At 37.4% G+C, this 20,936-nt stretch overlaps 1 protein-coding gene and 1 pseudogene across 1 annotated transcript; both read right to left on the bottom strand.

The window, feature by feature from the left end:
* Positions 1–1,869: 1,869 nt before the first annotated feature.
* Positions 1,870–5,411, bottom strand: LOC103697094 (probable aldo-keto reductase 1). Its single transcript, XM_039114308.1, has 7 exons — positions 5,275–5,411; positions 4,986–5,153; positions 4,687–4,890; positions 4,420–4,592; positions 4,135–4,231; positions 3,845–3,998; positions 1,870–2,283 (listed from the first exon to the last, which is right to left on the bottom strand). The coding sequence occupies exons 1-7, from the start codon at positions 5,335–5,337 to the stop codon at positions 2,090–2,092; spliced, it is 1,053 nt and encodes a 350-aa protein (XP_038970236.1). The 5' UTR covers positions 5,338–5,411; the 3' UTR covers positions 1,870–2,089.
* Positions 5,412–15,288: 9,877 nt separating this feature from the next.
* LOC103697095 lies at positions 15,289–19,924 on the bottom strand (annotated as a pseudogene).
* Positions 19,925–20,936: the final 1,012 nt, after the last annotated feature.

Raw genomic sequence — 20,936 nt, 5'->3', positions numbered from 1 at the left:
GAAGAGTGGAGTTGGGATGATGCAGAGAAGAAGGGTCAGACCATGGCAGAGCTGAAACTCAAGTTTTATAGTTCAAGCATCGAAGAAGAAGATGACTAGCAGAATGAAACAGTGGATGATGCTTCCGTGCGAGGAACAAGGTTGCTCTCAGATGTTTATGAAAGGTGCAATGTTGTTGTATGTGAACCTGCTGACTATGCTGAAGCAAAAAAGGATCAAAAGTGGATAGCTGCAATGGAAGAGGAGCTGTCAATGATAGAGAAGAACAAGACTTGGATCCTTGTAGATAGACCTCAAAGCAGCAAGGTAATTGGAGTAAAGTGGGTGTTTAGAACCAAGCTTAACGCTGATGGATCGATCAACAAGCACAAAGCTAGGCTTGTGGTTAAAGGGTATGCCCAAATCTTTGGTGTTGATTAGTCTAATACTTTTGCTCCTGTTGCTAGATTGGACACAATCAGGTTATTACTTGCAATAACTGCACAAAAGGGCTGGACAGTGTTCCAGTTGGATGTCAAATCAGCTTTTTTAAATGGTGTCTTACAGGAAGAAATTTATGTTGAGCAGCCCGAAGGATTTGTGAAGGAAGATGAAGGAGATAAAGTCTGTCTTATCAAGAAGGCCCTTTATGGTCTAAAACAAGCTCCCAGAGCTTGGTATAGCAAAATTGATGAACGTTTGCTGAACTTGGGATTTGTGAAAAGTCTATCAGAAACAACCTTGTATGTCAAGCACAATGGTACTGACATTCTTATTGTTTCACTGTATGTTGATGACCTACTGGTTACAGGAAACAATGCAGATCATATTCAAAATTTCAAACAGGAGATGTTGAAGGTGTTTGAAATGACAGATCTCGGGCTCATATCCTATTTCCTTGGCATGGAGATCAAGTAAAGGCAAGGTGAAGTTTTCATCTGTCAGAAAAAGTATGCAAAGGAAGTACTGAAGAAGTTTCAGATGGAGGAATGCAAGGCAGCAAGCACTCCAATGAATCAAAAAGAGAAGTTGTGCAAAGAAGATGGTGCTGACAAAGTTGATGAAGGATATTTCAGGAGTTTGATTGGTTGCTTGATGTATCTCACAGCAACAAGGCCTGATATCTTGAATGCTGTAAGTATTTTGTCTCGATTCATGCACTGTGCAAGTGAATTACATCTCAAGGCTGCCAAGAGAGTGATTCGATATGTCAAGGGCACAAGTGATTTTGGTGTTAAGTTCACAAGAAGCAAGGAGTTCAAGCTGGTTGGCTTTTCTAACAATGACTAGGGAGGTTCTATTGATGATATGAGGAGCACTTCAGGTTACTGTTTTACTCTTGGCTCTGGTGTTTTCTCATGGAGCTCGAAGAAGCAAGAAACTGTAGCTCAATCCACTGCCGAAGCAGAGTTTATTGCTGCAACAGCTACTGTTAATCAAGCTTTATGGCTGAGGAAAATTTTAGTTGATCTTAATCTGGAGCAGAAGGAAAGCACAGAGATTCTTGTTGACAACCAAGCTGCTATTGCTATCTCTCATAATCCCGTGTTTCATGGGAAGACTAAGCATTTTAACATCAAATTATTCTTCCTAAGGGAAGTATAGAAACATGGAGATGTGATTCTTGTCTACTGCAAAACAGAAGATCAAGTTGCAGACATTTTAACCAAATCATTGCCTGCTTGCAAGTTCGAGTTTCTGAGGTCAAGACTTGGTGTTTGCAGCTCCTAAAGCAAGGAGGAGTGTTAGAAAAATGCTTCAGGATTGAAATACGTCTACGTGTTTTTATCAAGTTGATTGTGTCAAAGTTTGTTCCTGTTTTTTAGGAATTAGTTATTTTGTTATTTATTCTTTGTAATCGTGGAGCAAGTTTTGGATCATGTTGTTAGTGGGTTGTTATTCTTCAAACTTTAAATATTGTAATGTTTTAATTATTAATTGAGAGTAGCACTCTGTTCTTAAAAAAAAAAAAAAAAAAAAAAAAAAGAAAAAGAAAACAGTCTCCATTCTTCAACATTTGAAGGGGGAAAGGTGCCTTCAAAAACATTTGAAGGGGAAAGAAGGAATTGATCTGAATGTTTTTCAAGGAAAACAGCAGGACTAGACGATCTTATGCTGATGAGTTGATATCTTTTGGAGGAGTATTCGCATACTTCCAGCCAGCCTTTTCAAATTGACTGGAGGTTCTTGAACCTGTCACCTCTTCTTCACGTACCACATTGGATATTTCTTCCAGGTCCTCTTTTGTGAGCTTTACCTTCAAAGAACCAATATTGTCATCTAGGTTCTTGATCTTAGTTGTCCCTGATAACAACAGAATAAGATAGTCAATAAAATGGAAAAGCTCATACTATCCATCCATCCACCCATCCATCCATTCAATGCATCTATTTATCTGTCTATTCGTATCTTTATATAGTTTTGAGAAAAATACATATCTATATGACAAAATATATCAAAAGGCTGGTTATATGAGTGTTCCTATATTCAAAGATTAATCAGCTAATTACGGTTGAATTAAGAAAAATATATCTTTCTGCAAGGAAACGGAGAGGACGACCAAGATCTTGATCATTAAACTGGAGTATGAAGTTGGAAGCCAACAATTTTTAGGGGTTTTCTTTCCCTTACAGAATATTTTGAAACACATACTAGAACCTATTTTTTATGAAATTGTAACATTATTTTCAAAATACCATAATTCAGTGCATATGCATGCACCCCTCAAATATGGCCTCAAAGTTATTGTCGATGTTCCACACCTCTTCATCAAGGTTTTGGGTTGGCAATACCCTAGCTGGATACTTGTCCAATCACTAGTATGCTAGAAAATTCATATATATAAGCATCTGTTATAATCACAATGTCCATCAGGCCTAGAATATGCGAAAATTAAGCATTCATATATACTTGGACTCATGACATGAAATGAGCAACTTCATCTTCCCTTCAACCTTCTCACAAGAAGGGGCTTTTTTGTTGCATCCTTGCAGTGCAGCTCCAGGTTTACTAGCTCTCTTTTGTCAGCCAACATCTCAAAATGACAGGATTGTCAAAGTGAAGTGGAAAATAATGGTGGACAATTTGACTCAGCCAACCAAAGAGAAAGATCCTTAGTAGGAAAGATCTTATAGTAGGTAATTATTTGAACAATAGATGAAGCAACTGGAGAAGTGTTAAGCTTTCCCTAAACTATTTCAGATTGTGATGTTATGTTGAACAAGGGCTCTATAGCGATGTACCAATTAAGACAGTTGCAATCACATTTCCTATTTGTTCTTTTCTTCTTGTGTACCTCTTCCCGTCTCTATCTTCTGCTCTTCTTCTTTGTTCTCCCCTTCCTTCATTAGCATAATTAAGGTGGGTTGGGCCTTGTCCTAAGAAATTTCTAAGAATTACTAAAGAACATTTAAGCCTTATTTGGGGATCAGTACATGGAAAAGTGAATAATTCTTGAGGGACCAATATCAGATCATATACACAGTATCTTTGAGATGAACATTGATCTTTCGAGTGCTATATTGTCTAAAGCCATTATTAGAAGAAAGCTAACAAATTCTCAAGAATTAATACTTTATTCCTGGCAAGAAATGGTGGCGTCTTTAACAGACTAAAGTTTATCGGGTATCGAACACAATTTTGATTCCAAGTTCTCTTGCACTTTAGGAAAGCAGCAGTACCACTAAAAGTTTCAGTCCAGGTCTCAAGTTTCCATCAAGTTCTAGGTCCTCTTTCTTTCAGATTAGTTCTTTGTCCAGTTATGGTTTCTTGCATTCAAAGATAAATTCTGCTAATAGAGACCAATGGCAACTCTTCTTATGCTGATATTGATGTGAGGGAAAATAATGTTGGGGCAATTGCTTACCAGGGATGGGGACAACATCATCCCCTTGATGAAGAATCCAAGCGAGAGCTAGTTGAGAAGGAGCACAGTGATGCTTCATGGCCAAGTTCTCTAGTCTCACATAGAGCGTCTTATTCTTCTCTAGGTTCTCTCCAGTAAACCTTGGATGAGAAACCTAACAAAATTATCGATTAATTATAATTTAACAAACTTCATTTCAGAATATCAAGCATATTAGCTGCTCATTGCATTAAAATACTCTGAAATATAAAGCTTCGGTAGAAAAGCTTGGATTTAATAAGAGTTCATACCAAGAAAGAATTTGTAGGCACACTTTCTGTAACTCCTCTGCCACCGAAAAAACCACGACCAAGAGGGCTATATGGAACTATTCCAATGCCAAGTTCTCTGCATTTCCATATGCAATACACTAAATGAATTGTAAGAGGACAAAGTATTACCGCATGTAAAATATCAAGATAAGACGAATCAATGTTACTCCAGAAGCTCAGCTGCGCAAAACATCATCCATGTTTCAGTAGCATGCAAAATTTTGCAAATTTGCATATCAATTTCATAAAGAGTTAAAACCAGACCTGCAAAGTGGGACTATCTCTTCCTCAATTTCCCGAGTCCAGAGAGACCATTCCATCTGCACTGCAGTGATGGGATGCACTGCATGGGCACGTCGAATTGTGTCGGAGCTGGCCTCCGACAGCCCAATGTACCTCACTTTTCCCTCTTCCACCAACTTCTTAAGCTCCCCTACCTACCAGATGCCAAAAGAGAACCATTCACATCAAGAGCTCAATAGAAATGGCCCTCGCACACAGGAACAAGTTCTTAAAGTTCCTAATACTTACGGTTTCCTCTATAGGCACAGTCTTATCTATCCGGTGCTGATAGTAGAGATCAATGTAGTCCACACCGAGGCGCTTAAGACTTTCTTCGCAGCAAGCCCGCACATATTCCGGCCTGCCATTTATCATCAGACCAGTTTGATCAAGCTTCACTATCCCAAATTTTGTGGCCAATTGAATCTTCTCGCGGGGCAACTCCTTCAATGCCTAGAACAACCATCCATCCATCCTTTTGTCACTACTGATACTAAACACTCAGAAGTTGATGCATTCATGTGGAAGTGAAGGAAAGAAAAGCAAACCTTCCCAACCAAGATCTCATTAGTACGGGGTCCGTATACGTCGGAAGTGTCGAAGAAAGTGATTCCCTTGTTGAAGGCATCCTTGATGATGGATATCCCCACTTCGTCGGAGACCGGAGAATTGTATACCCCGGTAAGGCCCATGCATCCATATCCTAATTTGGATACCTGGATAGAAGCAAAGAAGTCACCACGTTACCATCTTGACGATGAATTGGAGATAAATGTAAAGGAATACCAGAGGAGGGTTGCTGCATGCATGGTGCAATCATAGTAGGATAATGCTTACCTCTAATCCCTGGGTTCCTAACTTCACTCTGGGGATCATCTGGGTTTTGCCCTGCCCTTCCATTGCTCTCTCACTCGAAAACAAAAACACTCTGCTTTCTCCCACAGGAAACCGGGAATGCAGGAAACGCTCCCGCTGGTGACGAATTTATAAGGGTTGGGCTTGAATCAGCTTACCGCAGCTGAACTTACCTCTGGATTAGTAACTACCGAGTGATCTCATCGCTTCCGTAAGAATCCAAAGAATCATATTATGAGGAGGCTAGTAGTCTTCCCGGGACAACCAGCTTCCTTGACACGTGATTTACCACCGTTAAACTTGAGCTCAGCGCTTAAGCAAGACGTGGGAATGACTAAACTGGTACGTCCCTCCTATCTACTCTTTTTTCTAATTTTTTTTTTTTTGGAAGAAAGAGGCTTGCCTCTCAAGTAAATCTATCACAGGCTTCCAATCCGGTTCACAGGTGTCGAAGGCTGAATCAGTTGGTACTTATCCTAAAATATATAGTTTTAAAGTTTTTCTATTGAAAAAAGCACTATTATGATCGCTACTATAATAATGCTACTTAATAAAATATATAGTTGTTAATCCCTGGTTCCCAACTTCTCCCTGGGGATCATCTGGGTTTTGCCTTGTTCTTCCGTTGCTCTCCAGGCTCTTTCTGGCAAAACAACTAGGAATGCAAGAAACGCTGCCCTGGGTGACAAATTATTAGTTTGCAGAAAAAAAAAAAGAAAATCTTCTAAAAAGTTGATATCTGACTATATGATGTTTGAGGATATAGTTTTTATATGTTTGGTTGACTATGAAAAAAAAAACATATTTCAGAATAGCTTATATTTGATTGAGTATTTATTTTTCTAAAAAAGTTATGTAAAATATCTATTTTGTTTTTAATTAAAGAGAAGGCCTTAACCTCATTTTATCTAAAAATTTACGGATTTTTTTGAAAAAAATAAGTCAACTTTCAACATGTGCAAATTAATTTTTTGCATATCTATGTAGTTTTTTTATGAAATATAAAAAATTAATTTCTATGAAAGCCCTACTTTACCATTTTTTTAAATAAATTATAGCTAATTACGTGATTTTTTTTATGACCATATTTTTTTTTCATGACCATATTTTTTTTCATGACCTTATTTTTTTTTCCTCCTCTTTCGATGAATCAAAGATATCTACAAGGTTTGGATTTGAATCAGCTCAGCGGAAGTGAGCTTACCCCCGGATACATCCATATATTTTTGTCTGCGGAGTACGAGGCAAGTAAAAAGTTGGCATGTGGTTTGAATTCTAAAATCAAGGGCCAAGCGACTGAAGCGTGATCTCATCGCTTCCGTAAGAAATCCAATTACTAGCTGGCTGACAGTCTTCGCGGAACAGCAGCTTTGGAACGTAATTAGCCACCGTCAAACGTGTGTGCTCAGTGCTTAAGTAAGACGTGACAATAAGTCAATTGTACGTAATTCCTACCAAGGATTTTCGTTTCTTTTTTCTATTATTTAATAAGAAAGAGGCCTTCCCTCTAGTGGGTCTATCACAGGCTTCGAATCCAGTTTCACTGGCATCAAAAGCTGAATCAGTTGGTATTCCTAAATACACAGTTCTAAAGTTTTTATATTAAAATAAGAAGCAACTATAATGATGTTATAATAGAAAAGAACCATTAAAAGTGAAAGAGTATTGACATTGCCACCAAGGTGGTAGCCTAGTGGTACCGGGCAGGGATTCTAACCTCATGGTTCCAAGTTCGAGTCGTGCGGCGACGATTAAAATGTGGCTTTGGCCACTGCTTGGACATGAGATATAGGACCGTTCTTGGACCGCTAGTAGCCAGGATGGTGCCAGGTGTGACGTACTCACACGTGGGACTCGAGCTAGAGCCTAGAGGGGTAGCTGAGCCGAGCCCACAGGTGGGGAAGGCATGAGTAAAACCGGTCAGGTTGCCCAACACACGGCCATTTCTGCCTGTATCGAACATTCTCTAGCGGGGCGAGGGCCCAGTGGGGGCTACTACGCGGGGGTGGGCTTGTCCCTTCCTCTCCTCTACCCTTTTTTCATTAGCAAAAAAAAGAGTATTGACATTGTTCGCCAAGTTACTGTTTATTTAATAAAATATTGTTGTGTTTTAGCCTATGCATTCATGAAGATAAAACCGATATAAAAATTTAAATTTTGATGGATTAACAACTTTAAACGACCGCTGAGAAGTGTTGCGGCCATTCAATTGAAAGTTCTATATATCTTTTTTGGGGGGTTTTAGTCCTATCCATAACACATGTGGTCAGCCTTCATGAAGGTGTGCTACAGTATCCTCTAGTCTAGACAGGCTATACTATTTGTCATAATCTAAAATATTATCCGCAAAAAGCTAGCTCGAACGTATTTTTTAGGATCCTTAGTTCGGATGAGTAACTAAAAATATTTTGGTAAATAACTGAATGTGGGACTAAATACATGCACGGTTCTTACATGAAATCTCTAATTGGAAGTATGGTGTGGAGTTCGCCAATTCCGAAGAAAGTGAAGAACTTCAGCTGGCTGGGCTTTCATAAAGAATTTGGACAGCGGATAACCTAGTGAGAAGAGGTATCATTCAAGGTCCTGCATTATGCCTACTATGCAGCGAACAACCTGAAACTGCCAACCATCTTCTTCTCGGATGCGCCTACTCCAGGTTAGTTTGGAGTGTTCTGTTATCAGCTACAATTAAAGCTCTCCCAGCTACCATTAGAATATCAGGAGGATGTTTGGACGTCGTGGAGGCCAAAACACCTGAGAGCTAGCAGGGTTACTGCAAAGCTGTGGACTCGCTGATCGTGACGGGATGTTGGATCTTATGGCTAGAGCGTAGTAATAATAGGGTCTTCAGGTTTGAAGCATTAAGTGCCTCTGAAGTGTCTAAAAGGATTGTTGTTGTATTTAGGGAGCGGACCTCCATTGTCACAAAAGAAGGCTTCCATACTCTCTCACTTCCGAGCTTCCTCATCTCAATATGCAGATGATATCTTTGTGTTTCTCAAAGCAGAGAAGAATTACCGTGCAATCTTGAAGATCATCCTTTTCTGTTTTGACTTTTGAGTTACTATATGGCTTGTCCATCAACTTGCAGAAGAGCTCGGTCTCATTCATCGGTCCACGGTCGGACACTGGAACGTAGTGTACCGAATGGCTTAACTTCCCATTGATTGCTCTGCAGGTCAAATAGTTGGCCCTTCCTTCAAGTAGAAACCAAGCCTTCTAAATCGAATTGGGTACTACTGTTGCAAAGAATCGAGAGTAGATTGGCTTAACTCTGTTGAGGAGAGTTGGAGGAAACAAGAAAATAAAAGAAATTGTAGAACAATTCAAAGCTTTGAGGCGCGTAAAATCACTTTCTTTAAGGTGATATTTGCCTCCACTCAAAGGAGTTTGCTAATAGGTTCTAGCAAATCACCCCCAGGATACAGCAAAGCCTTAGGGAATTCTGCAGATAGCAATTCCGAAGAAATTCCAAAAACTCTCTTGAAACTGTTTTAGAAACTAAAGGAAATAAAGGTCTTTTGACAGAATTGCCGGAAGTGGGGAAATAAAATATTGCCTTTTCAAATCTAGCCAAGGCTCTCTATTTATAGAGACATGGTGCCCCTTCCCAATCGGTGCATTTCCTATTTTAGAACAATCCATCTTTTGTTGCATCTATTAGCATCAAACAGCACATCTCTTGCCAATCAATTAATTTAAGTTGCCACAATTTCCGACTTTATTCGTAACCGTCCGTGAAGCAAAGAACAATTCGCACATATTGCCAAACTTTTGATTAGAAAATTATATCTTTAACAGTCACTTTAAATAACCGTTTGTGTTATATCTTCAACGGCCACTTTAAAGCAACTATTCGTGTTATATCTTCAACAGCCACTTTAAAGTACTGTTCCTGTTATATCTTCAACGGCTATTTTAAAGCAACTGTTCGTGAGGTTTGATCCGAAGTGATTAATAATTATAGTAAACTATGAATTTACTATTTTATATTACAATCTATTATATATTTCCAACATTCCCCCACTAAATTGTAATATTAAATTTCCTTTAGTTTCTAACAATATAACCATGCATACATAAAGGTATCTTTCGATTTAAACCTTCACTTAGTATAAATGTCTCAAAGCTCTAATGAAGTTATTGGTGGCCGAAGCTTAAACCAATGCTTCTTTATTAGAACCGGAAACATTACACACATAGTTATATTCAGTTTCATTGAGAAGTTCATAACTCGCTTTAGCACTATTATGCCCATGTGCTAATCCTGGTTTCATGAATATTTACAAGAGTAAACCCCAAACTCTTGCTAGAAAGCGGCACCACTTCTATATTCATATAGGTGGGATCCCATTTTTATTTGTGTTCCTGTTACTGTAGACACTTAAAATAATTTGGATTCCATTAAGAGTTATAACTCATCCTCTATTAATGTGACAGTTGGCACTAAATTTTCTTTTGGGACTCAATGTAAGTATTAGTGCTATCAGTCACATGACAGTATCTTGTTATTACCCTTTAAACCTTAGTATTAGTTTTTTTTTCTAGAGTAAGGTTGGGTTACCATTACCGGTGACTATTTACAAAAGGGTTTCAGTCCCATTCTAGCAGATGTAATTTTCACCAAGTCTCTTGACAAACCTTTGGTTAGCGAATCCGCCAAATTACTGCTAGATCTTAACATAAATGATGGTAACAATTCCATCCATTATTAATTGTTTGACATATTCATGTCTTAAACTGATATGTCTAGATTTACCATTGTAAACTTTACTATATGCTCTAGACATAGTAGCTTCACTATCACTGTGTAAAGAAATAGGTGGCATAGGTTGTGGCCATAACTTAATGTCTAATAATAGATTTCTCAACCATTCTGCTTCTTTTCTGGCAGCTGCCAATGCTATAAATTCAGATTCCATGGTTGAGTGTGAAATACATGTCTGTTTCTTAGAGGCCCAACTAATCGCTCCACCACCAAGTGTAAAAATCCATCCTGTCGTGGATTTATTATCACTTGCACTTGTAATCGAACTTGCATCAGTGAATCCTTCTAGTACAGCTGGATAATTAAAATAGAACAATCCCAATTCAATTGTTTTCTTGAGATATCCAAAACTCTATTTATTGCTTTCCAGTGATCTGTACTAGGCATACTGCTATATCTAGAGAGTTTGCACACAGCAAATGCAATATCTGCCCTTGTACAATGCATAGCATACATTAAACTTCCAATAGCACTGGTGTATTCAAGCTGTGCCACTACTCTGCCAGAATTGTCAGTCAATTTTCTATTAGGATCATATGGGGTACTTGCTTCTTTTATTCCTAGATGTTTAAATTTCATCAACCAATTTCTCAACGTAATGAGATTGATTTAAGGCATATCCCCCACTATGTTTCCTAACCTACTATGCCTAAGATAGTATCTGCTTCATTAAGATCTTTCATCTTAAACTGAGAAGTCCAGATACTTCTTAGTTTCAGACACACCTTCTAAATTGGTTCCAAAAATTAGTAAGTCATCCCACATAAAGATAAATGATCACGCCATAATGTTGAGTAAACTTTGGAATAAATGCACTTGTCAGCATTGTTATGTGTAAATCCATATGATAAAATTACTGAATCAAACTTTTCATGCCATTGTTTTGGTGCTTGCTTTAAACCATATAATGACTTGACCAATTTACGACTTTTCTTTTCATTTCCAGGAAGAACAATCCTCTCTGATTGTTCCATATAAATCTCTTCATCAGATCACCATTTAAAAATGTTGTTTTAACATCCATTTGATGAACATGCAATTTATAAATTGAAACCTAATGCCATAAGAACTCTAATGGATGTTATTCTTGCCACTGGTGCATAAGTATCAAAATAATCTATGCCTTCTTTTGTGTAAACCCTTTGGGCTACTAATCTAGCCTTAAAGGTTTGTAAAGATCCATCTGTATTGTACTTCTTTCTAAATACCCATTTGCATCTAATTGGCTTTGATCCTTGAGGGCAAGTCCACTAGAACCCAAGTATTGTTAGACAATATTGAGTCCATTTCATCATTTATAGCCTCTTTCCAAAAGGTTGCATCTCTTGATGACATTGCCTCACTATATGTTTTCGGATCGTCCTCAATATTTAATAAAATGGGTATTTTCTTGAGTATCGTGGTTCTATTACCTTCAACAAGAAAGACTATAGATTGAAGAAAATGAAAATCAGGACCTAAATTCTTGTTCTTTTCTATTTCTTTGACTTTTCCTAGGCTCCAAAGAAGTATTATGCTCCTTCCTTTTATTATTCTCATGGTTTGACATGCTGGGAGTTAAGTCAGTTTGTGAGGGTTGTGTGCTATCAATGGTAGGAATAGACTTAGGCACAAAATCAGTCCAGAATTTATCTTCTATAAATTCTGCATCTCTAGTTTCCACTATAACATTAGACTCTAAGTCTAACAATCTATATGCTTTTGAATTTTGAGCATATCCCACAAACACACTTTTAATTGCTCTTGGCCCTAATTTGGTTCTCTTTAGATCAGGAACTCTATAAAAGGCCAAACACCCCCATACTTTAAAATAGTCTAAATTTGGTTTTCTTCCTTTCCACAATTCATAGGGTGAAATTTGCATTTTTCTGGATGGAATTCTATTGTGAACATGATATGCAGTGAGCAATGCTTCACCCCACAAATTTAAAGATAACTTAACATTTAAAATCATTGCATTAACTATGTCAATTAAAGTCCTATTTTTTCTTTCAGCCAAACCATTTTGTTGAGGTGTATATGGTGCTGATTTTTGGTGCATAATACCGTGCTCTTCACAATAAGCAGAAAATTCACTAGAAAAATATTCTCCACCTCTATCACTGCGAAGAATTTTAATTTTCTTTTCCTTTTGATTTTCTACTTCTGCTATATAACATTTAAAGAAGTCAAATGCTTCGTCTTTGCTTCTCATTAAATACACATATGTGTATCTTGAGCAATCATCTATAAATGTTATAAAATAGCGTTTGCCACCTCTTAGAATTCATTCGGAATGTACCAATTCCAATATTTGAGTATTTCTTTCCATCTTGGGAAAAGGCTTCTTAGTGATTTTTGCTTGAATGCAAATTTCACACTTATTATTGTCTTTATGCATATAAGAAATATATCCATGCTTATGCATAAAATGTAATGACTTAAAATTTAAATGTGCTAGTCTAGCATGCCATAAAGAACAAAAAGAATCAACAATATAAGCAGAATGTGATGATACTTTATTAATATTATCAAGACTGAGTTTAAACATACCATTACAAGAATATCCCTTCCCAACAAAAATCCCATTCTTAGAAAGGACCACTTTATCAGATTCTAGAACAACTTTAAAACCTTTCTTACATAACAGACTAGCAGATACAAGATTTTTTCTAATTTTGGGACATGCAGGACATTTAACAAAGTCAGTTTCTTTCCAGAAGTAAATTGAAGTTCAACAATTCCTTTTCCAAGGACTTTTGCAGGGTTGTTATTCCCATTAGTACTTCTTGACCAACAACAGCACCTTCATAACTCTTGAATTGATCTCTATCATTGCAAACATGAATTGTAGCGCCAGAGTCAAGCCACCACTCAGATGACTTGTTGGCCGTTGCCATATGTATTTCTGTAATCATACTAATTTGCATTACAGAAACCATAGCAACAAGATCTTTGATCTCTTCTTCCTCCATGTTTGCATTGTTTTCATTGTTGGTTGAACCTAGACTGACTTTCTTTCATTGTGACGATGCCTGCACTCACGAATATAATGGCCTTTCATTCCACAATGATAACAAATTTTATTCCTTTTGTTGGGATTGATATTCTTCTTGAAGCCATAACCTTTCTTTTGTACTTGGAAAAATTTCTGGCTTCTTTGGTTTTTGTTAGACTCTTTTTTACTAACATAATTCACGTTAGAATTCAGATACAGAGCATCTCGTTTTCTAGTTTCTTCTTCAATCCTTAGATGCTTTTGTATCCGTTCTATGTTTAAATCTTCTGTCATGTGCAGAAGTTTCTTCCTATAATCATTCCAAGTGGGAGGAAGTTTTGCAATAATTGCCCCCACTTGAAGTGACTCAGGAATAATAATTTTAAGATCACGGAGTCTACTAACCAAAACTTGCAATTCATGTACTTGATCCATGATTGGTATGTTATCAGTCATCTTAAATTCAAAATATTTCATAATCAAAAATTTGTCCGTACCTTGCCTTTCAGTTGTATACTTCTCCTCTAATGCTTTCCAAATTTCTTGTGGAGACTTCAAAGAGACATAGAGATCATAGAGACGATCTGACAATGTGTTCAAAATGTGGCCTCGACAAACAAATTCATCATCCTCTCGCTTCTTTCGTTCTTCTTTGACTTGATCAGAATCTTGTGGAGTTTCAGGAGGAATTGGTTGTAGACTTGGATCTAACACATAAGCGATTTTCAGTGCAGTGAGAAGAAATGTCATCTTGTCTTTCCAACGAGTGAAATTAGTTCCATCAAATCGATCTAGCTTGACGAAATCTTGATTTATGACTTTGAAGGCAATACTTGATTCAAAAGCCATTGCGAATATCACCTTAAAATTGTTGAGGAGAGTTAGAGGAAACAAGAAAATAAAAGAAATTGTAGAACAATTCAAGGCTTTGAGGCTCGTAAAATCGCTTTCTTTAAGGTGATATTTGCCCCCACTCAAAGGAGTTTGCTAATAGGTTCCTAGCAAATCACCCCCTAGATACAACAAAGCCTTAGGGAATTATGCAGATAGCAATTCTAAAGAGATTCCAAAAACTCTTGAAACTGTTTTAGAAACTAAAGGAAATAAAGGTCTTTTGACAGAATTGCCGGAAGTGGGAAAATAAAATATTGCCTTTTCAAATCTGACCAAGGCTCTCTATTTATAGAGACATGATGCCCCTTCCCAATCGGTGCATTTCCTATTTTAGAATAATCCATCTTTTGTTGCATCTATTGGCATCAAACGGCACATCTCTTGCCAATCAATTAATTTAAGTTGCCACAATTTCCGACTTTAATCGTAACCGTCCGTGAAGCAAAGAACGATTCGCACAGATTGCCAAACTTTTAATTAGAAAATTATATCTTTAATAGTCACTTTAAATAACCGTTTGTGTTATATCTTCAATGGCCACTTTAAAGCAACTCTTCGTGTTATATCTTCAACAGCCACCTTAAAGTAACTGTTCCCGTTATATCTTCAACAGCCACTTTAAAGTATCTGTTCGTGAGGTTTGATTCGAAGTGATTAATAATTATAGTAAACTATGAATTTACTATTTTATATTACAATCTATTATATATTTCCAACAAACTCACACTCATTAACTCAGTTATCACTTCACTTCCTCTTTACTACATCTCTATGTTCAAGCTCCCTTCATGGATCATCAAAGGAATTGACACGTGTAGAAAATCCATTCTTTGGAGTGGTTCTTCAGATGCTCATAGCTCATCCTGCAAGGTCAATTATGAATTTGGTTTGTACGCATAAGGAGGAAGGCGGTTTGGGGGTCAAAGACATAAAGCAAGTAGGGGTGGAGGTTCTTATCCAAGGATTTGGGTACGTGGAGAAGACAACTTGAATTTATCTATCATAAAAATGTCTTTGAGCATGGGAGAATTTGGCACTAAGTAAGGAAGTTGACAAAGGTCTTAACCGATGCAGGATGATCTCTATAGTCTCCTAGTTGCCATACACTGAGCCTGTGCTTTGGCACGTAGTGATTCAAGAGGACAGCATCGCTTGCTTCACTTGCGCGAACCATGGGCAGAGATCGATATATATGAGCAGGTACGTATTGGTATCATGTTGAAGGATGGCTTTACGCCTAAAGTCAGACCTGGTTTTAATACCTATACTGGTACCATGTTCATATAGTGCTTGTACGTATTGGTGCGGAGGACCAATTACGGTAGCAGTGGAGGGAGGGATCAAAAACAGTAGCATAACAGCAACTACAAACTTTTATTAAGTAGACAGTAACTACAAACAACTTCTGCAATCTTCTCAGAAACAAAGCAAGCAACTTTTTTATTAGGGGCCAAAGACGACCGTTAAGAGACCAGGCAGAGAAGTTTCCCATCCAGTTGGAATCTCAGGGCTTTCTTTATCATCAGATCAAACTGGACATGATCTAATAACATCATGCTGGGGCACTGGAATCTCTGGGAGGTGTATTTGCATGCTTCCAATCGGTTGGTCCCACAAAATCATAGTCTCGATCACCTGCTACCTCTTCTATGGGAACTGCATGCGATATTTCTTTCAGGTCCTCCTCTGTGAGCTTGACCTTCAAAGAGCCAATGTTAGAATCCAGGTTCTTCATCTTGGTGGTCCCTGATAAAAGTTGGATATAAGACAGAACAACATAGTGAAAAGGTCATCCATATCTAACAACAACCAAATAAACATTAGATGTATAAAAAAAATAAGAGGCTCGTTATATTACCATCCTTATATTTAACAAGGCTCAGCCAGCAACTGTTATCTCAGCTGGTTGGCACCCAGCATTTTACTTAAAAAACTAAAATAAAAAAAAAAAATAAAAGTTTCAAGGTTGTTGAAAAGGGAGAAGACCATGAGCCTTGATCATTTTACTGAAAGTGTTCCAATTGCACATTCTAAAGTTTTTTCTCCTCTATCTTAAATATTGGAACACATCCAAGCACATAATTTTATCCAACCGTAACCTGCCCTAAAATTAAAAAAGGAAATGCAAAACCATAAATATCATGATTTATTGGTAGACATGCACACCTTCTAATTACTTCATATGCAATGTAGGGACCCAAATTCACTATATCTTTTCTCTACCTCTTCATGATTCTTGTAGGTTGCAATTATCCTAGCGAGCAGCTACTCCACAGTATTAGGACACTAGAAAGTCCACATGCATAACCATTTGGTGCAATTATAATGGCCTTCAGGACTAGAATGTCTTTGAGGCAGATGTTGACATCACAAAGTCACACTATTAGAGATTTGGAAAGATGGCAAAGAGCCATTAGGATAAAAACTTATCCTGCAATATTTCCAAGAACTTCCTTTCAATAATGCACAAGTCTTTGCCAACTGGAAGCTCAGTTGGTTGTCACCTATCTCTCCATGTGAAAGGTCCCATGCATAATCAAACTTGAGCAGTGGTGAACAACGCATGTCTACTCCTTATAGAATACAATCGTTGAAACAATCCAAATATCTAGCTATAAGAAAATAAAATACTAACCAGCAATAAATCATTTACTCGTAACTGAATAATAATTTAACCTAATAAAGTTTGCTAAAATAAAAAAGAAAGAGGTTTACGGTCTACACGAATTCTTTCAGCTCCCAGAATATCCATCTCAATTTAAATGCATTATAGAGATTACCTTGTCACTAAATGAGGAATCAGCGCTAAACTTAATTCTAAATGTAACATAATTGTTAAAAATGAACCTAAACAAGTCCTAACTATGGTTTCAAGATTATATAGGTTTTTGTTCTTTGGCAAATGATGGTCAGACTCATCTATCTTCATTTCATTTACAGGGTGAAGGAAGAAGACAAAATAAGAGCTCTCAAGAAACCATTAAAAGCCTCACAACTGGAGAAGCATCAAATACCAACACCCCCAGCAAGCCTGAAAGACCCCAAAGCAACCACAGTTGTGAAAGGTACTGAGAACAGAATCACATGGCACATTACATCAGAGAAAAACAATATCAAAATGAGGCAAAGCATTCCAAACTGTCATTGATCTAGTAATTATCAGCATCATTCTGCATACTCGAGGTCTGGCAATTTTATGCTCTCTCCCTTCTAACATAAAAAAAAACAGATTATTATCTTCTTTGCACCAAATTGCCTAAAACTATAGACTTTTCAAACATCAAAACTTGATTTCAAATAATAAAAAAAAGAACTCAGAACATTGCCAATGTTTCATCTCCTGATGGCAAGCCTTAGCTAGATATTGATAGGGTTCTTTTTCTTTTTCTTTCTTAATTGAAAAACCTTCACAAATGGTCCTAGGTTTCATCAAGTTCTTGGTCTAGTTGATTTAGTGTTCCATGTACTTGAAAGCCAAGGAGATTCTGCTAGTAGAAATAAATTATCGATCGACTCTTTTCAATTACATGCTTATGTTGATGTTTAGAATGATTATATATTTCAGGGCCAGTGCTTACCAGGGATAGGAACCACATCATCCCCTTGATGATGAACCCATGCTAGAGCTAACTGAGCAGGGGCACAGTAATGCTTCACGGCCAAGTTCTCTAGTCTCTGATAGAGTGTCTTGTTCTTATGTAAATTTTCTTCATTAAATCTTGGATGTGTAGCCTGACAAAATCATCAATTTGTGATGCACTAACAATCCACATTTTCAAATATCAAGCATATCAGTATCCTAATTATAGAAAAATACAGATGAACTTAAAGCTAAAGCTCCAGAAAAAATATTCTTAATAAATTAAAGTTCATACCAAGAACATATTTAGAGGCATATTTTCAACAACTCCTCTGCCACCAAAAAATCCACGGCCAAGAGGGGAGTATGAAACTATTCCAATGCCAAGCTCTCTGCATTGCAAGATTCCATTCTAGTGCATCAAGTCACTTTCAAGAGTAGACACAAGAAGCCAGCATAAAGATGTAAGCGACTCATGCTCAAGTACCAGATGACAGCATGATAAGGATGCAAGTATGGTGATTCAATATGCCAAAGATTGCTCAAAAATCAGAGAAAGAAACAAAAAAAGATTGCATCATTTCCTTATTCTACTTAGTCCCAACTCCAACATTTTGGGATTGAAAGTAATACCATCCCTAATTTAAACTCAGGTAAAAAAAGGCATGTTAGTTGATTTAATATTTATATATGTGTCTATCTGGATGCGACGAAGAGCATGACAATGTAACCAAGAAGAATCTGGCTAGAAATTTCTCCTAACGCAATCAAATTATGATCTCTCTGTTTGAGTGTTTTCAAAGGACCACCACCTAATAAGTTTTATGTAAGATTTCCATGTTTTAATGTGAGGTGTTACAAGTCCATGAATTAATAAAATGATTTGCTTCAAATGTGTCTCTTTTTCCGCATGTGACATTTCACACATCCAATTATAATCTGACCCTTTCAGAATATTCAGTATGCTACAAAAAAAGATGCATGGGCTTTTTTGTCAAAAAAGAAAAAAGGCAAATGATGATGAACACCTCATATATCATAAGAGAAATAAGAAGCATGACATGAAACATTAATTCCTAAAACCCATACACACACACAAAAGAAAAGAAATTTACAATTGATCAAAATGGAAATTAACCAGACCTGCAAAGTGGGACGATCTCTTCCTCAATATCACGAGTCCAGAGTGACCATTCCATCTGCACTGCAGTTATGGGATGTACAGCATGGGCACGCCGAATTGTATCTGGCTGGCCTCCGATAGTCCAATGTACTTTATTTCCCTTCTTCCACAATTTCTTAAGCTCCCCCATCTGCCAATTACCAAAAAGTGAAATAACCAACCATTTGCACTAACAAAAAATCGAAAAAAATTGTCCCTCACAATCAGAGGCACATGTTCTTGAGGTTAATATCACAGTCTCCTCTATTGGCACAGTTGTATCCACCTTGTGCTGATAGTACAGATCAATGTATTCCACCCCAAGGCGTTCAAGGCTTGCTTTGCAGCATGCTCGCACATACTCTGGCCTACCATTTACAACCAGACCACTGGACCAAGCGTTACAATCCCGAATTTTGTAGCCAACTGAATCTTTTCCCGGGGCAACTGCTTCAAGGCCTAAACAATCCAATTTGTCACTCAAATTAGAAACCCGATAATCAATTCATCATAAATACAAGGAAGAGACGCAGACCTTTCAATTAAAATTTCATTGGTATGGGATCCATATATATCAGCTGTGTCAAAGAAGGTGATCCCTTGAGGAAGGCAGCCTTAATGATGGATATACGACATCATCAGGGAGCGGACAAATCTCAGAACTGTATACCCCAGCAAGACCCATACAACCAAATCCTAACTTGGATACCTGAATAAGCAAAGAGATGACAAATTCATAAAAATCAAGGTAAAAAGAATATGAACGAAGAAAAAAGAAGGAAAAAAGTCAAAACCATAGAGAATGAAAGTAATAGAAGAAAAGAGGCAGTATGTCCTGAGAATTGTGTGAGAAATGTACTTGATCACATAATATACTAATATAAAGGATGGAAAGGCCAACACCTCTCAGCTAGTTGGCACCGCTCTCCTCTCTGGAAAGGTCTGAGTTTGACTCAGGATGATGCCACTTCCACCATAATTCTCAAAACACAGAAAAGAAGGAAGGAATATAAAGGCAAAGATATATTCAGCATTGCATCACACTAACATGTAAGAAGAAGACAGCTTAGTGTACAGACTCTATGCCATAAGAATAATATATATGTCTGCATTAGATGATAAGAAGAGAAATGGTATGGAATACTAAGAGTGAGCGGATAACCTCTAATCCCTGGGACCCAATTTCACTCTGGGAACAATCTGGTTTGGTCTCGTCCTCCATTTCTTTCCACCCTGAAGAGACACTGAACTCTAACCAAAGCCGATTAATCTGAGAGTTGAGACGGGAAGCTGGGTGAATTTAAACAGTCAGAATAAATCTACCCACTTAGAGGTGAGATTACCTCAGAGCACATTGTCGTTGGTGATGAGGAGGATAGGAACACTCTCATATAACTGAATCAGGAAGAAGATAACTATCATATCGGTTCGGATAACCATAGCCACTAGTGGATCCTACAGTATCTTTATTTACAAATATAGCAAGTTATCTGACACATGTCAAGCATGAAGCATAAGCCAAGAAGATTAAGGTTATGGGATCAAACAAAAGTAATTGTGTCCATTTTCTCAAACCAGGAACCATGCAGCATATTCGCAAAATATCTTAGGAGCTAATATTTAGCAAATCGATGAAGAAAGAGCATGATTTGCCAAAAAAAAAAAAAGTTATCCACTTTCTTTCTTTCCCTTCTTCCTTCTTTCCCTCCTTTTTCCTTACCTTCCTTCTTTCCTTTTTCTTCTCTTCTTTTACTTATCCCTTACTTTGTTTCCTTTTCCTTCATCTTTCTCTTTCCTTTCTTCCTTCTTTCCTTCCTTTATTCTTTTTCTTCTTCCTTCCTTCTTTTCTCCTTTTCTTCTTTTTTCTTTTCACCATCTTTCCTTCCTCTCTTTCTTTCCTTTTTCCTTCTTCTTTCCCCTCATGGATGAGTTTCAACTAAGAAATCTACCATTAAAGCAATCTTTATTTACAGTTCCTCTATTGCATGGTCTTATCAACACAATGTTATAAAATAGATCAATGTGTTCCAAGCCTAGGCGCTAGAGGCATGCTTCACAGCATGCCCATACAATAGTCTGACCTACCATTTATCAAGAAATCACTTTGATCACACGTTATGATCCCCAATTTTGTGGACAATTGAATCTTTTCTCGGGGTAGCTCCTCAAGGCCTACAAGAATCAAAGCCCATTTTACTTCTGATTTCTAATAGACAAAAAACTAATTCCTTGACTTGAGGAGGGGGGGTGTTGGGGGTGG

Source organism: Phoenix dactylifera, chromosome 16, assembly GCF_009389715.1.
Source record: "Phoenix dactylifera cultivar Barhee BC4 chromosome 16, palm_55x_up_171113_PBpolish2nd_filt_p, whole genome shotgun sequence".
NCBI lineage: Eukaryota > Viridiplantae > Streptophyta > Magnoliopsida > Arecales > Arecaceae > Phoenix > Phoenix dactylifera.
This window is presented reverse-complemented; position numbering and strand designations above follow the sequence as displayed.

Excerpts from the sequence above, each read along its gene's own strand:
- LOC103697094 (XM_039114308.1), bottom strand. The coding sequence starts at position 5,337 with ATGGAAGGGCAGGGCAAAACCCAGATGATCCCCAGAGTGAAGTTAGGA. Across the intron at positions 5,154-5,274 it reads TAGGAACCCAGGGATTAGAG|GTATCCAAATTAGGATATGG; the intron begins GTAAGCATTATC and ends GCTTCTATCCAG. Across the intron at positions 4,593-4,686 it reads CTGTGCCTATAGAGGAAACC|GTAGGGGAGCTTAAGAAGTT; the intron begins GTAAGTATTAGG and ends GGCATCTGGTAG.